The sequence below is a fragment of the Heterodontus francisci genome, unplaced genomic scaffold, assembly GCF_036365525.1.
Source record: "Heterodontus francisci isolate sHetFra1 unplaced genomic scaffold, sHetFra1.hap1 HAP1_SCAFFOLD_52, whole genome shotgun sequence".
Lineage (NCBI taxonomy): Eukaryota > Metazoa > Chordata > Chondrichthyes > Heterodontiformes > Heterodontidae > Heterodontus > Heterodontus francisci.
The window spans coordinates 2,410,614-2,428,546 of NW_027141175.1; the positions used below are offsets into that span (position 1 = coordinate 2,410,614).

General features: G+C 46.1%; 1 protein-coding gene and 1 non-coding gene across 2 annotated transcripts; one reads left to right on the plus strand and one right to left on the minus strand.

Moving 5' to 3' along the window:
* Positions 1-1,387: 1,387 nt before the first annotated feature.
* On the plus strand, positions 1,388-1,741 carry LOC137362399 (histone H2B-like; the record flags this gene model as incomplete). The annotated part of the gene is made up of 1 exon (XM_068026804.1): positions 1,388-1,741. A coding segment is annotated over one exon (354 nt), but the record flags the coding sequence as incomplete, so codon positions are not given.
* Positions 1,742-16,023: 14,282 nt separating this feature from the next.
* On the minus strand, positions 16,024-16,106 carry trnal-uaa (transfer RNA leucine (anticodon UAA)). The gene has a single exon. It is a non-coding gene; the product is annotated as a tRNA-Leu (tRNA).
* Positions 16,107-17,933: the final 1,827 nt, after the last annotated feature.

Below are 17,933 nucleotides of genomic sequence, written 5' to 3' on the forward strand. Positions count from 1 at the left end.
GGGCTGGGGCGTGCACCAAAACATGGGAGGAGCGAGTAGCCAAGGTACGACAAAAGTTGGGCATGTGGGGGCAGCGATCTCTCTCCATTGTGGGTAAGAACCTGGTCATCAGGTGCGAGGCGCTCACGTTGTTGCTCTACGTGGCGCAGGTCTGGCCCATACCCCACTCCTGCGCCGTGGCAGTCACCCGAGCCATTTTCCGCTTCGTCTGAGGATCTAAAATGGACCGGGTCCGGAGGGACACGATGTTCAAATCTCTGGACAAGGGCGGGAAAAATGTACCCAACGTGGCCCTCATCCTGATGACCACCTTCGTGTGCGGCTGCATCAAGCTGTGTGTAGATCCCCAGTACGCAAACTCCAAGTGTCACTACGTGCTGAGGTTCTATCTGTCCCCGGTTTTGCGAAGGATGGGCCTGGTCACATTGCCGCGGAACGCTCCATGCAGTTGGGCGGTGCCGTACCACCTATCCTTCGTGGAGCAGTTTCTGCGGGAAAACACCTTTGACCACCGGTCCATCAGGCAGTGGTCTGCACGGAATGTCCTCAAGGCCCTACGGGAAAAGGAAACGGTGGATCCTGTCGGATGGTTCCCCGAGCAGACCGTCAAAGTCATTTGGTGGAATGCCTCATCACCAGAACTTTCAAACAAGCACCAAGACGTAGCTTGGCTGGTGGTGAGAAGCCTCAGATCCTTCATGCACACCCGAAGTCTCGCCCCCTCCGCACAGTGCCCCCGCGTTGGCTGTGGTGGGGAAGAGACAGTCGCCCACCTCCTCCTGGAATGTGCCTTTGCAAAGCAGGTTTGGAAAGAGATGCAGTGGTTTTTGTCAAGGTTCATCCCAAGCAGCTCTGTGACACAGGAGTCTGTGCTCTACGGGCTGTTCCCAGGGACGCACACCGAGACAAACATCAACTGCTGCTGGAGGACTATCAATTCGGTGAAAGACGCCCTTTGGTCTGCCCGAAACTTGCTGGTCTTCCAGCGCAAAGAGTTGTCCACCACCGAATGTTGCAGACTGGCACATTCCAAGGTCCAGGACTACGTGCTGAAGGACGCACTAAAGCTTGGGGCAGCCGCAGCAAAGGCTCAATGGGGAAAGACCACAATGTAAGGTTCCCCCACCAAGCTGGACTGAGGGGCTGGATCAATGGGAAACCCCTCGAACTGTATCGTTAATATTCTCAATTGCTGTAAATGTAAAACTGTAATTGACATGACTATTGTGAAACGGAAGGGTTGGGAAGAAACTCATGACAGTATTGAAGGAAACTGATCTCCCTTGCAATGTTTGTATTTTTTGGTGCTGTTTGGAAACTGTTTGGCAATGTAATTTTTACAGATTTTTATGAATAAAGTATATTTTGGAAAAAAAAGAAGAAAGCAGCTGCTAAGAAGGGCGCCAAGAAAACCTTAAATAAACCGTCAGCAAAGGGCGGCAAGAAGCGGAGAAAGTCGAGGAAGGAGAGTTACTCCATTTACATCGACAAAGTGATGAAGCTGGTTCACCCCGACACCGGCATCTCCTCCAAGGCCATGAGCATCATGAACTCGTTTGTGAACGATATTTTCGAGCGCATCGCGGGTGAGGCTTCGCGCCTGGCCCATTACAACAAGCGCAGCACCATCAGCTCCCGGGAGATCCAGACCGCCGTGCGCCTGCTGCTGCCCGGGGAGCTGGCCAAGCACACCGTGTCGGAAGGGACAAAGGCGGTGACCAAGTACACCAGCTCCAAGTAAAACTACACAATGGACTGAAAAACAGATCAAACACAACGGCCCTTTTAAGAGCCACCCACAATCTCTCTGAAAAAGCTGCATCCAAACATCTCTATTAAATCACTTAAAGACAATGTATAATATAATAAGGATCCTACTGCTGTGTTTGCTGTCCCATAAACTTTACAAGAACCCATAATCAGCTCACCCGTCTTCACTTTTTTGCTTAAAGCTGTTATTGTACTGTTTTCTTTTCACAGCCCCTGAATGACCGCATTAACACTTGCTTTCAGTGGTTAAGATTAGGTCTTAATCCCTTAATGATTTTATTAACAGCAACTCTCCGCAGTGCAACAGCCTGAGATGGGATTATTACAGAGCAGGTTAAGGGCAGTTTCAGAACTCCATCCGGCTCCCTCTTTTCACAGAAGGACACTGAGCTCTGATTGAAAACTAAACAATGTTTCACTTCAGGCCAATGCACTGAACAGGGATTTATTCCCACCAGGGACAGTTTGAAAGCGATTGGAGAATGAGCCACAATTTAAACAACATTTTACAAGTTGAATAAAACAAAATACAGAGAAGGGATTTTAAATTTTTGACGAAGAATTACATTTATTTTAATCCGCCCCTTTCCGGCAATGAAATTGGCGGGCTTTTTGAAATTGAACAATTCTCTGCTTCTGATGTCGTGGCGGGTAAATCCCGCCCTCTTCTGTTTGTCAGTGACCTGATTATTGGTGAATATAGGCAAATGAAGTGAATTAGGTACCGACCAATGAGGAAAATTCTCAGTCTATAAGTAAAGTAAATGCTGCGTAAATTAACCATTCTTTGTTAAAGCATTTGTGAGATTGTGAAAATGTCTGGAAGAGGAAAGACCAGCGGGAAAGCTCGGGCCAAGGCCAAGTCTCGCTCCTCCCGGGCTGGAGTGCAGTTCCCGGTGGGCCGGGTTCACAGGCTCCTGAGAAAGGGCAACTATGCTGAGCGTGTGGGTGCCGGAGCCCCGGTCTATCTGGCTGCTGTGCTCGAGTATATGACCGCTGAAATCCTCGAGCTGGCCGGTAACGCGGCCCGGGACAACAAGAAGAGCCGCATCATCCCCAGACACCTGCAGCTGGCCGTCCGCAACGACGAGGAGCTCAACAAGCTGCTGGGAGGAGTGACCATCGCTCAGGGAGGGGTGCTGCCTAATATCCAGGCCGTGCTGCTGCCCAAGAAAATCAGCGTTCAGAGCTCCCAGAAAAAGTAAAGCGGCCAAAATGTCATCTAATAACCCAAAGGCTCTTTTCAGAGCCACCCACAGTCTCTGTGAAAGGGCTGTTTATTGTCTAATTCCAGCATGTCAGTAACAGAACAGAATAGGAACTATTTAAAATGTTTAAGTAACTATTTCAGTGACTTCTCACTGTCCCCCTGAAGCCTGTGTGAAGGGGAATTACCAATAGTCTGTAATTTATCACTTCCACACCGAGTTTGAGTTATTGGTCCCTTAAGGATTGCTGAATGGAGTCTTTTCCCATGGAGTGGGAAATAAATGACAGGTTAAAACTGTACGTAAAATAGCGCCAGGAATTTGTGGCGATAAAAGCGGAATAAAAAAGGGTCAAGGTTACGGGAAAATATTTTACCAACAACTTTAAATAGATTTTCCAGTAATCGCTTTTTTTCGACACTGAAATTGACGCCTTTTTCGAATTCAAACTGTTAGGACGACAATTTAAGCCAATGATTTGCTGTATTTTCTAATTCGAGGCTCTGCGATTGGTTAAGACATGCGAATGGGAAGAGGGTGACCAATCAGAAGTGAGCGCGGGCTCAAACTGCGGGAATTCCAGAGTGATGTGGCTTTTCACTGAGGGCATGTGTCGACTGGGGAAATAACTAAGTGTGGAGCCTCAGGCGCTGTTTACACAGCCCGTTTAGAAAATCAAATCCACTGCACATCCTTGCGACAACTGCAATGTCAAACTCAGGGATTCCAGGTTTCTACACGAACACAGCGCAGATTTATTCCAGACAGTTCTGAACAGCCTATCCCAGCTCCCGTTTCCAGGTCACTGCTCTCTCTGTGAGGCGGTGGGTGGCTCTTAGTAGAGCCTTTGTTGTGTGTTTGCAGGAAAGGGTCGAGTTGTTCAACCGCCGAATCCGCAGAGAGTGCGGCCCTGCCGTTTCAGAGCGTACACCACACCCATGGCAGTGACCGTCTTGCGCTTGGCGTGCTCAGTGTAGGTGACCGCATCCCTGATCACATTCTCCAGGAAAACCTTCAACACCCTGCGAGTCTCCTCATAGATCAAACCTGAGATCCGCTTGACCCCGCCACGGAGAGCCAGGCGGCGGATTGCTGGTTTAGTGATGCCCTGGATATTATCACGAAGCACTTTGCGGTGCCGCTTTGCTCCCCCTTTGCCCAGTCCTTTGCCTCCTTTACCTCTGCCTGACATTTTTTTATTTCCAAAATATACTTTATTCTTAAAAATCTGTAAAAATTACATTCCCAAACAGTTTAAAACAGCATCAAGTCAAAAAATACCAACAGTGCAAAGGTGATCAGTTTCCTTCTATACAATTTTGAGTTGCCTCACAACCCTTCCATTTCATTGTCATGCCATATACATTTTTACATTTACAGCACAAAAAATTTTCCCGATACAGTTCGAGGGGTTTCCCATGAATCCAGCCCCTCAGTTCAGCTTGGTGGGGGGGGACCTTACACTGTGGTCTTTCCCCATTGAGCCTTTGCTGTGGCTGCCCCAAGCTTTAGTGCGTCCCTCAGCACGTAGTCCTGGACCTTGGAATGTGCCAGTCTGCAACTTTCGGTCGTGGACAACTCTTTGCGCTGGAAGACCAGCAAGTTTCGGGCAGACCAAAGGACGTCTTTCACCGAGTTGATAGTGTTCCAGCAGCAGTTGATGTTTGTCTCGGTGTGCGTCCCTGGGAACAGCCCGTAGAGCACAGACTCCTGTGTTACAGAGCTGCTTGGGATGAACCTTGACAAAAACCACTGCATCTCTTTCCACATCTGCTTTGCAAAGACACATTCCAGGAGGAGGTGGGCAACCGTCTCTTCCCCACCACAGCCACCGTGGGGGCATTGTGCAGAGGGGGCGAGACTTCGGGTGTGTTTGAAGGATCTGACGGGGAAGGCTCTTCTCACCACCAGCCAAGCTACATCTTGGTGCTTGTTTGAAAGTTCTGATGATGAGGCATTCTGCCAAATGACTTTGACAGTCTGATCGGGGAACCATCCGACAGGATCCCCCGTCTCCTTTTCCCGTAGGGCCTTGAGGACATTCCGTGCAGACCACTGCCTGATGGATCGGTGGTCAAAGGTGTTTTCCCGCAGAAACTGCTCCACGAAGGATAGGTGGTACGGCACAGTCCAACTTGATGGAGCGTTCTGCGGTAATGTGACCAGGCCCATCCTTTGCAACACCAGGGACAGATAGAACCTCAGCACGTAGTGACACTTGGAGTTTGCATACTGGAGATCTACATACAGCTTGATGCAGCCGCACACGAAGGTGGTCATCAGGATGAGGGCCACGTTGGATACATTTTTGCTGCCCTTGTCCAGAGATTTGAACATCGTGTCCCTCCGGATCCGGTCCATTTTAGATCCCCAGACGAAGCGGAAAATGGCTCGGGTGACTGCCACAGCGCAGGACTGGGGTATGGGCCAGACCTGCGCCACGGAGAGCAGCACAGGGCGGCACAGTGTCGCAGTGGTTAGCACTGCAGCCTCACAACTCCAGCAACCCGGGTTCAATTCTGGGTACTGCCTGTGTGAAGTTTGCAAGTTCTCCCTGTGTCTGCGTGGGTTTCCTCCGGGTGCTCCGGTTCCTCCCACAAGCCAAAGACTTGCAGGTTGATAGGTTAATTGACCATTATAAATTGCCCCTTGTGTAGGTAGGTGGTAGGGAAATATAGGGACAGGTGGGGATGTGGTAGGAATATGGAATTAGTGTAGGATTAGTATAAAATGGGTGGTTGATGGTCGGCACAGACTCGGTGGGCCAAAGGGCCTGTTTCAGTGCTGTATGTCTGAACTACACTAAACTAAAACTAAACAACGTGATCGCCTCGCACCTGATAACCAGGTTCTTACCCACAATGGAGAGAGATCGCTGCCCCCACATGCTCAACTTTTGTTGTACCTTGGCTACTCGCTCCTCCCAGGTTTTGGTGCACGCCACTGCCCTTCCGAACCATATCCCCAGCACCTTCAGGTAATCTGACCTGACGGTGAAGGGGACAAAGGATCGGTCAGCCCAGTTGCCAAAGAACATGGCCTCACTCTTGCCGTGGTTAACTTTGGCACCCGAGGCCAGTTCGAACTGGTCGCAGATGCTCATCAGTCTGCGCACGGACAGCGGATCCAAGCCTCTGCCTGACATGATAATTCTTCACTCAGGTCACTGCTGGATATGAGAAACAGAATCCTTCAGGCTCCTTTTTATAGCGGCCGCCCGGACCTGGCTGAGAATTGCAGTGAGGGGAGGAGACAGAGTTAAGATTAAACAGAGAGCAGGAGGGGAGGAGACACCCAGAGTGACAGACAGAGAGAGAACGGCCCCTCATCTTTCAGCTCCACCTCCAGTTTCCTCCGGGCTGCCAATTTCAAACCCTTTATTAACAGTCGAACCGAAACCCAGCTCTCCACACAAACCCTTCCAGACTCGGCCTTCATAGTCAAAGCTTTCCAGAAAGCCGGAGCTTTTAAATATGATCGTGCTACAATTAACACTCAGTAATATTCCCACCAAAACACAGTCCATTCGATAACAAGAAACCTCCTCAGTAACATCACCATTTCCACACACATCCGCTTCCAGCAGTTTACAAACATCTTATTGCAGCTGTTTGGGGAATCTCCTGTGTTAAGATTGGAGTTGGAAGGCGGCTTTTACCCGGCAGTGTTATCGTCTCACACTGAATCTGCTAGACATCCTGTTCTCTTTATTGCGAGAGAGAAAGCACGGATTTAGGAAATGTTCATTTGAAATGATCTCTATTGAGAACGAGCCCAGCCGTGGGACAGGTATTCCAGTGCAAAGAGTTGTCCATGTCCGAGTGTTGCAGACTGGCACATTGCAACATCCAAGACTATGTGCTGGACGCATTAAAGCTTGGGGAAGCCAGCATGGAGTCTCAACGGAGAAAGGCTGAAGTCTAAGACAATGTATGTCAGCCAAGAGCGACGTCTCAACTCATTCCATCTTTGCTGCCTCCGGAGAATCCTTGGCATCATGTGGCAGGACTGTATCTCCATTGCAGAAGTCCTCAAGGAGGCCAACATCCCCAGCATGTACACCCTACTGAGCCAACGGCGCTTGAGATGGATTGGCCATGTGAGCTGCATGGAAGATGGCAGGATCCCCAAGGACACATTGTGCAATGAGCTCGCCACTGGTATCAGACCCACCGGCCATCCATGTCTCTGCTTTAAAGACGTCTGCAAACGCGACATGAAGTCCTGTGACATTGACCACAAGTCGTGGGAATCAGTTACCAGTGTTCGCCTGAGCTGACGGACAGCCATAAAGGCGGGGCTAAAGTTTGGTGAGTTGAAGAGACTTAGCTGTTGGCAGGAAAAAAGACAGAAGCGCAAGGAGCGAACCAACTGTGTAACAGCCCCGACAACCAATTTTATCTGCAGCACCTGTGGAAGAGTCTGTCACTCTGGAATTGGCCTTTAAAGCCACTCCAGGTGCTGTTTCACAAACCACTGACCACCTCCAGGCACTTACCGATTGTCTCTCGAGACAAGGAGGCCAAAGAAGGCCATTGTGCAGTGAGGCACTGGAACCCGTGTAAAACCCCTTGGGCTGTACGCACCAGAGAATGTTTGATGTATAATGTAATAACTGTAAATATAACCTGTGCAGACAGATATAGTGATTTACCTCATGTACTGTCGTGAAAGAAATTGATCTGTATGGCATCTTATGTAATATCAAATTTGGCCTGCTTTGCAATGTACTTCCACAAATTTTATGAATAAAATACATTTTGTGCAAAAGAAAGCAGCTTTCCTGTCAACACACACCTTGTCTCAGGGCACAGCTCTAAGCACAACTTTCCTGTGATCTTGTCACAACCAACTTCACGCTATATCTTCCGACACCCATACTTTACAGTCTGTCAATCTAAAATCAAAAGACCTTTTGTTTATTTCTCCTTTCTTTTCATTTCTCCTCTATTCTTCTCAATCACTCCCTACAACAGTCCTATTCAGATCAAGGTGGAATGTGAATAGTGTCACAACTCACCTGACGCTATTATTACCCTTCTCTTCTCTTGTCTCATTCAATGGGAAAGTTTTATTCACCAGTCTGTTGCTGTTTTACACTCTTGCCATACCATCTGGTATTGCATCCATCTGAATTCTGTGCTTTCATGGCCTTATATTTCTTTTCCACTTCTGGGTGATTTGTTTTCTTCAGTTTCATTCAACCAGGCTGGACCACAAGGAAGTTTAGAACCTTTGCCTTGGACGGGTCCACGTTGATCCATGACATTCAGAATTATCTCCTTGAAATAATTTCATAGTAGAACTACAGTAACAACACAGCATCTGCTTCAAACACTCCTCCACATTTTATCTGTTCTGACTGTCAACATCTCCAGCTCTTTTGTTTAAGTGGAACCCATCAGGTTTGTATAGGCTCCTTCTATTCTGAAAGCTGTGGCACTGGTTCAGGGAATGGAGCCCTGTTTGTCAACACTAAAGGCTCAGCCATGCTTGATTTGCCTCGTTCCCCTCTGTCTCTCTTAACTATCAAATGGCACGGGTAGTATTTCAGAAAGTACTAGAATGGAGGGAGTGCTGGGGACTCCAGGCCTATCCTGGAGGGATGGGGAAAACATCTTTAGAAATTTTCTGGAGAGAAATGTGATATGACAGGTCTCCAGGGACAGACCAAGGAGAGGATGTGTACATTGAATGGAAACATGACAAAAAGAGTTGGGGATTCAGGAACACAATCCTCTCTGATGGGGTACAGCCTCCCCTCTGCTATTTCTCTTTACAAGACACTTTTCCAGTTTACATTTATGTAAAAGGTGGGTTAATTGCTCTCAGGGTGGGTGGGAGGAGAGGAGCCTCATTGGCCATGGGTGGGACAGGGAAAATGGAAAGAGAGAACCAGGATTCCGATCACTCTCCTGTGGTGGCTGCTGGAAAGCGTCTGTGGATCAGATGCTGCCGGGGGCCGATGGAGAGGGAAAGGGGATGGGAAACGGTGTGGGGTCATAGAGCGAGGAGGTGGAGAGGGTGCGTTCGTGGTGTCACAGCCAACCCTCTGCCCAAACCTGACACCCACATCCCCTATCCCAGCATTAGAATGGCCAATTCATGGAGGCGGAGGGTGGCGATTCCCATTGGATTAATTTCTAATGTTCAGCATCTTATCCTGATAAAATCACCAGTATTGAAGGAGGCCATTCTGTACCTATTCTCAGGTCATTGAGGGGTCATCTCTCCCCTTTCAGCTCCCGGCTGCAGATATGTTTGCTGTGAAATATGAGTAAAATGCGACGTATGTTTGCAGCTCTTTCTGTTTCTGTCCCGTTGCAGTCACAGGAACATCGAAATGAGACTAGGCCATTCAGCACCTCAAGCCTGTTGCACCTTTCAAGTAGATCCTGGCTCAGCTGTATCTTAACTCCAGCTCTCTGCTGTGATTCCATAAACCCTCATAACCTCTCTGGATAAAAAATCTCTCAATCTCAGGTTTGAAGTTGTCAATTGACCCTCAGGTTTATCTGCTATTAAGCGGGAGAGTTCCAGACTCACACTGTCCTTTGTGGGAAAGAGTGTTTCCTGGCAGAATTCCTGAAAGGCCCAACTCTAATTTACTGGTTCTCCCTTTTCTTGTGGAACTGCTTGTTTCCAGCTCTGACCGAAGTCCACACCTCAGAACAACAGCTGTTCCTCTGATCCTGTCCTTTCAGCTTTGGATTTGAAGCCCATGTCTCTTTCCATGATGATTCTTTGTACCCTATCTCTGTAATTGAGTTTGTTGTAAATCACTGGCAGCAGGAAGCAGAAGTGAGTGTGATCTGGGCACTGACAGGGAATGCTGCCTCTCATAGCTCTCTCATGGGGTGGTGTGGAGGGGGTGAGACTTGGGGGAGTTGAAAACCTTCATGTGTCACCAAGTTAGAATTTATGAATCAGTGTCTCAAATACTCCAGATAAAGGAAGGATCATCATCTGGTGTCACAGCAGGAGCACATCAGACTTCAGATCAGAAAGCTGTTTGTTGTAATATATTCTGGTGGCACACGCAGAGAAAATGGGCACCAAGCATGGCCAGTTCAAGCAAGTGTTTATTTATGTCTTTACATCATCACCTCATCACCTCATCAACATAATATATAAATACATTACAGTACTTCCCACTTCAAAAGAAAAGTATTTTTCTTTTTGTTTCTCTTCAATGAACTATATCGACAAATCAAGTTTTAATAACTGGTTTACAACGTCTTTCTGATCTCCTTACGGGTTTCGGTGTTGAGTCAGGTTTTGGATTGCTTGGTTTTGGTTCAGTATTTAAAGAAGACCTTGTTTCGTTCTCCGAAATCGGTATTTCAGACACTGAACCTGAACTGGTTCAAATCCTGGCATGAGCTCGTGATCAAGCAGATCGTGCTCATGTTTTGGTTCAGCCCTTGCTGAGATCATGTGATCTACATGGACATTTCTCACTTTTCCATCAATTTCAACCAAGTATCGTTTGGTTACACAAATTCACAAAGCTCCCAGGGTGCGCAGCAGGTTAATCATGTGACTAGTTCCTTATATGGAACAAAAATAAAAACAAGAAATGCTGGAGAATTTTGTTTCCAAAATATACTTTATTCATAAAAATCTGTAAAAAAATACATTACAAAACCGTTTCAAACAGCACCAAGTCAAAAATTACAAACAGTGCAAAGGAGGTCCGTTTGCTTCAATACAATCATGAGTTGCCTCACAATCCTTCCATTTCATTTTAGTCGTGCCAGATACATTTTTACATTTTACAGCAGACAAAATTTTCCCGATACAGTTCGAGGGGTTTCTCATGGATCCAGCCCCTCAGTTCATCTTGGTGAGGGGACCTTACACTGTGGTCTTTCCCCATTCAGCCTTTGATGCGGCTGCCCCAAGCTTTAGTGCGTCCCTCAGCACGTAGTCCTGGACCCTGGAATGAGCCAGTCTGCAACTTTCTGTCGTGGACAACTCTTTGTGCTGGAAGACCAGCAAGTTTCGGGCAGACCGAAGGGCGTCTTTCACCAAATTGATAGTCCTCCAGCAGCAGTTGATGTTTGTCTTGGTGTGCGTCCCTGGGAACAGCCCGTAGAGCACAGACTCCTGTGTTGCAGAGCTGCTTGGCATGAATCTCGACAAAAACCACTGCATCTCTTTTGGCAGCATCTGTGGAGAGAGAAGCAGAGTTAACATTTCAGGTCAATGACCCTTCTTCAGAACTGATCCCCCATCATAGTAAATAGTTCAGAATTAGATTCAGAACCTTATATGGAACAATCTCTTTGCATCCCTTGTTGGAGGCTCAAATCTCTCTGCACCAGCCAGCTCGGAATGTGACTAAAACTTTTGTGTATTGGAAGACCACTGCTGGATCCCCCATTAGTTCAACATTGTCTGTTACCATGGAAATATATTTCCAGTAAGAGATTTCAATTTTTAAACTTTTAATGTTCATATGACAAAATAATGTGTGCCTCATTCTTGGCAGGTGGGGGATTTGCCTGACAATATTAAATTTTGTTCTATTCAATACAGCTGTGATGAACTTTGACCTTTTTTGCCTTTCATAAACAGTATTTGAAGGGTCTCGGTAACAATGTTCAGTGTTGATGAGAGTGGGGTCTTGGTGAGCAGCTGCTGAGTGTGACAGGGACAGGACTGTAAGCAGGAAGTTCTCTGACAGTCTCTCTCTCTCTCTGATGGGTTGAGTTGATTGACAACTGGCAGCTGTTGGCGTTTCGATAAATGAAGTTCCCTCCAACCATTTTTTTTGACTGACAGTGTAGTATAAGGATGTAAAGGACTAATTACGATGATGGGGGAATCAACCCCTTCCACTGTCAGAGTGATGATGTAACATGAGATGAGGTTTGGGAGCAGAGAGAGCAGCACCAAGGATGCCAGCTTAGGAGGCTTGATGAGTGTGTATATAGTTTTGTGTAAATTAGAAAAGAGTTCTTAGTTCTTTCAGCAGAACATATCGAGAAAGTCACAATTTTATTATTCAGGAGTCAGAACACAGATATTAACTCTGAGTGGCAGTTCTAGGTTCATTTACCAAAGAATATAGAGAATAATATTGCTCGCTGATTGAAATCCCCCAGCGAGGAGACAGTTAAACAGGTGATCTGTTGGGGTATCCTTCGATCCAAGGTTTCAACAGCATTTAATCTCCCTTTTTGGTGAAATTCTCTGTTATTTGCAACTTTTTTTATCCAGCTTTGATGGGCGAGTGAAAAAGCTGAAAAAAAGTGAACAGTTCCATCCTTTCATTTCTTCCTTCTTCCAGTTTCTCTTTTCTGTCCCAGATCAATATAATGATGAGACTCCCAATTTAATCTGCTGTTTCTGGTGCTTTATCCATTCCAATCAAAATTCAACATTCCAATCAAATCTATCTGTTATTCCACAGTGTCTCTCCATGTGTTTTATTCTGTTGTATTCTCTCACAGTCTGTTTGATGATCAATGTTGCAGCTCACTCTGTGTTCTGGTGAAGATCAGAAGCAGTGATATCTGTTTTCACTACCCGCCAAGTCTTTCTGAGGCTGTGCCTCGCTGATCATGTGGAGTTAGGAACATAGCAACATCGGAGCAGGAGTCGGCCATTCAGCCCATTGAGCCTGCCCCGCCATTTAATATGATCATAGCTGATCATCCACTTCAATATACTTTTCCCCACACTTTCCTCATATTCCCTTATGTCATTTGTATTTAGAAATCTGTCAGTCTCTGCTTTAAACATACTTAATGACTGAGCTTCCACAGCCCTCTGGCGTAGAGAATCCCAAAGATTCACAACCTCTGAGTAAAGAAATTTCTCCTCACCTCTATCCAGTGTGGCTTCCCCCTTATTTTAAAATGGTGTCACATGGATCTAGACTCCCCAACCAGGGGAAACATCTTGGCTGCATCTACCCTGTCTATCCTTTAAGTATTTTGTAGGTTTCAATGAGATCACTTCTCATTCTATGAAACTCTAGAGAATACAGCCCCAGTCTCTCTTCATAGGATAGTTCCACTAAGCTGGGAACATGTCTGATGAACCTTCGTTGAACTCCTTCTATGGCAATAATATTCTTCCTAAGATAAGGGAAGCAAGTGCAGTCAAACCACGGTTCTATACAACTGAAGAAAGAATTCACTGCTCCTTTACTCAAATCCCCTTGCGATAAAGGCTAACAAACTATTAGCCTTCTTAATTGCATGTTAGATTTCAGTGACTTATTGAAAAGGACATCCAGGTCACCCTTATATTCTATACCTCAGCTAATAAAAGGAAAGGATTCTATATACCTGCTGATCCACCTTATTGACCTGTCCTGCTACCTTCAGGGATCTGTGGACATTCACTCCAATGTCCCTCAATTACTCTACACCATTCAGTGTCCTCCCATTAATCATGTATTCCTTTTCTTTTTTTAACCTTTTAAGTGTCCAATTTGAATTCCATTTGTAACTTTTCTGCCCACCTGACCAGTCTATTGATATCTTCTTGCAGTATACAGTTATTCTCCTCACTATCAACCAAGCGGCCAATTTTCATGTCATCTGCAAACTTCTTGATTATGTCCAAGGGTCACTGACCAGAAACATTAAATCTGTTTCTCTCTCCACAGATGCCACCAGACCTGCTGAGCATTTCCAGCATTTCTTGTTTTTATTTCAGATTTCCAGCATCCACAGTATTTTGTTTTTATGTCAATTTTTTTCTCTCTTGGCTCTTCACCGCTGCTCGTAAATGCCTCCAGTTCAGTGAAAAAAAAAGACTATGTGCTGTGGGACACATTAAAGCTTGGTGAAGCCACCATGGAGTATCAATGGGAAAGGCTACAGTCGAAGGCCATAGTACAGTGAGGGGCTGGAACCTGTGTAAAACCCCTCAGGCTGTTTGCACCAGAGAATGTTTGATGTGTAATGTAAATACTGTAAATATAACCTGTGCAGGCAGGGATAGTGAGATACCTCATGTACATTATTGAAGGAAACTGATCTGTATTGTACCTTATGTAATATTAAATTTGAACTGCTATGCAATGTAATTGCACAAATTTTATGAATAAAATACATTTTGTGCAAAAGAAAGCAGCTTTCCTGTCAACACACACCTTGTCTCAGGGCACAACTTTCCTGTGATCTTGTCACACCCAACTTCGCTCTATATTCGTTCCTTTTACAGAGTGGAAGCTGATATTTGTCCCGTTTTAAATTGCTGAACCGGACCTTCCTCCCGCCGCTTACAGTTAACAGATAGACAAATGAAAATCATTCCTAAAATAGCACCAGGATTTTATGATGGTAAATACAGTAAAACAGAACATAAAATGAGAGATCATAAAATTGTTGCCTGAAAATTGAAATTTTCCATCACTTCAATTCCTTCCTGCTCTGGAATTGCCAGGCTTTTTCCAATTGGAAAATTTCAGCCAATGAGAACTTCTATTTAATTTATGTGACACTCCGATTGGTTAATAATTGGATTGAGAAGAGGATGACCAATCAGAGACAGAGTCAAACTGCGGGGATTCCAGGCCCCCAGTAACTGAGCTGAAACTGTTCAGATTGACAAACCCTGGCAGTAGCTTCACACATTGGACACTTCACACTTGACACGGGCTGGTGTGAGAGAAGCTTCAGATCCTGTCATTACTCTCTGACTCATTATTCATCTGGAACCAAACAATTAGTAAATGTGAAGCAGTGAAGAGACTTTTCACTCTCACTGCAGAATGTGTCATCTGGGGAAATAAGGAACTATTATATTCGGAGATTCCAGGTACATTCCTCCCTGAACAAATCCATTCCTCACATTCCCGATCACAGCCTATCCCAGCTCCTGTTGTCACCCGACTCCAGCTGAATTGGAGAAACTCATGTGTTGGGGTTTGAGTTGTGAGGTGGGGTTTCTCTGCCAGTGTTACTGTCTTACAAACTCTCCCCCTGAATTTGTGAACTGAGACTGCACCGAACACATCTCCAGTTAGAGTGAGGGCCGGATATCCCTCTGTTTTATTACAGAGAGTGGGGAAAGGGCTGGGTGGAGGGGATGTCAGCGAGTCACCAGGGATCCTGGATTTACTCCAAATCATTTCCATGTGGAATCTGCAGGCGGGGCCGGGACATGAATCATTTGATCAGGGGATCAGCTCTTTCCTGAGAGATGTGGGTGGCTCTGAGAAGAGCCTTTGTGTTCAGATGTTTACAAGTTTCCCACGCTCTTTCACTTCTTTCCAGACCCTGCTTTCTGAGCCTTCGCGGCTTTCGGCTTGACCTTGCTCTTCCATGTCTGCACTTTCATCAGCGCCTTTCCGCCCGCTGCACTCTTGCCTTTTTTGACCTTCTTCGCAGGAAACTTTTTCTGAAGTGCTGCTTTCTTCACCGCCTTATTTGGCGTTGCCATCTTCTTGCTGCTCGTTTTCTTGGCTGTGACTTTCTTTGTTGTCACTTTCTTGTCTGCTGGTTTCTTCATTAAAGATTTCTTGGTTGCTGGTTTCTTCACTAAAGATTTCTTGTCTGCTGGTTTCTTCTCGAAAGATTTCTTGTCTGCTGGTTTCTTCACCTTCTTTCCCACTTTTACCTGGGTTTTCCTTCTTGCTGATTTTGAAGGAGCCGGAGGCGCCCTGTCCCTTGCTCTGCACCAGGGAGCCTTTGTTCACATTCCTCTTGATACTTTGCTTGATCTGGGTCCTGAGCTTCTCCTGAGCGGTGGCAGACCTGCAAGGAATCAACTATCAGCTAGCGTATGAAGCGAGACCAAGGCTCAGGGCCTTCAGTTACCTGGAGGGGAGTCGGAGAGGCAGCGGATCCTGTGAGGAACCACAATCCAGGAAGGATGAGAAGGTCATTGTCAGGGTACAGAGGAGATTAAGTTAAAGATTTACCAGTTTATAAGCAAGCGCAGAGCCAAGGAATGGTGCTGGGGCAGATCAAATAATAGGAAGCTGTGAGCAGTTGAAAGGCAAGAGTGATGAAATGACAGAAGAGATGATGGTGCAAGGCAAAAGTCAGGCAAAGAATAAATAACATTTTATAAGCACAGATACCAGGAGTGGGGTTTGAACCCACATAGACACATGTCGATTGGATCTTAAGTCGAACACCTTAACCACTCGGTCATCCTGGTACATTAGCCCACCGCTGAAAATGAAATTTAATGTGATCCAGGTGCCATCTGGCCTTTTACAATATAAAGTTGATTCCTCTCCCATGCTGAATTGGACCCTTCATTATTTATGAACCTCAATCGGATCACCCCTCAGTCTAGGTTTCTCTAAGGTGTAGGGTCCCAACTCTTTTAGTCTAATTTGATAACCAAGATGTCTTATACTGGGAATTAGTCGAATGTCTCTCCTCTGTCCCCTTTCCAAAGCCTCAATATCACCTATCATGTGAGGAGACCAAGACTGGATACAATATTCCAAGTGAGTCCTGACCAATGTTTCATAAAAGGACAAATTCGGGACATCTCAGATACTGAAGGAATCCGTGTCCAGAAGCAGCAAGACCTGGACAACATTCAGGCTTGGGCTGCTAAGTGGCAAGTAACATTCACACCACATAAGTACCAGGCAATGACCATCTCCAACAAGAGAGAATGTAACCATTTCCCTTTGACGTTCAACAGCATTACCATCGCTGAATCCCCCCACCATCAACATCCTGGGGGTTCCCATTGACAGAAGCTGAACTGGACCATTCATGTAAATACTCTGGCTACAATGGTAAATCAGATAGTGGGAATTCTGTGATGAGTAACTCAGCTCAAGGCACTAGGTGAACTGCTCATTAGGAGAGCTGGAGAAATGGACTGGTCAGGTGGGCAGAAAAGTGGCAAATGGAATTCAACTTGGAGAAATGTGAGGTGATGCCTTTGGTGAGGTCAAACACAGCAAAGGAATACACAATTAATGGGTGAATGCTGAGAGGTGTAGAGGAAGTGAGGGACATTGAAGTGAACGTCCACAAATCCCTGAAAGTAGCAGGACAGGTTGATAAGTTGGTTGAGAAGGCTTGTGGAATTCTTTCCTTTATTAGCCGATGTATAGAATATAAGAGCAGGGAGGTTATGCTGGAACTGTATCAATCATTAGATAGGCCACAACTTGAGTTCTGTTTGCAGTTCTGGTCACCTCATTACAGAAAGGATGTAATTGCACCAGAGAGGTTACAGAGGAGATTTACGAGGATGTTGCCAGGACTGGAAAAATGCAGCTATGAGGAAAGATTGGATAGACTGGGGTTGTTCTCCTTGGAATAGAAGAGGCTGAGGGGAGATTTGATTGAAATGTACAAAATTGTGAGGGGTCTGGATGGAATGGATGGGAAGGGTCTATTTACCTTCGTAGGGAGGTCAGTGACTAGGGGGCATAGATTTAATGTGATGTGTTGAACAATTAGAGGGGAGATGAGGAAAGGGTTTTTCACCCAGAGGGCTGTGGGAGTCTGGAACTCACTGCCTGTAAGGGTAGCTGAGGCAGAAACCTTCAACTCATTTAAAAGGATGTGCACCTCAAGTACCTGAACCTGCAGGGCTACGGTCCAAATGCTTGACAATGGGATTCAGCTGGGTGGCTCATTTTTTGGCCTGCCTGTACTGTAAACTTTCTATGTTCTATGATTCTATGCAGACATGATGGGCCGAATGGCCTCCGTCTGCACTAGAATAATTCTGTGATTTTTGACTCTCCAAAACTTGTCAACCATCTACAAGGCACAAACCAGGATGAGTGCAGCACCAACAATACACTAGAAACTCGACACTGTTCAGGACAAAGCAGCCACCTTGATTGTCACCCCATTCACCACCTTAAACATTCACTCCCTTCACCACTGACACACAGTGGCAGTAGTGTGTACCATCTACCAGATGCACTGCTGCAACTCACCAAGGCTCCGCAGACAGCACCTTCCAAACCGAAGACCTCCACCACCTTGAAGGACACCTTGCAGA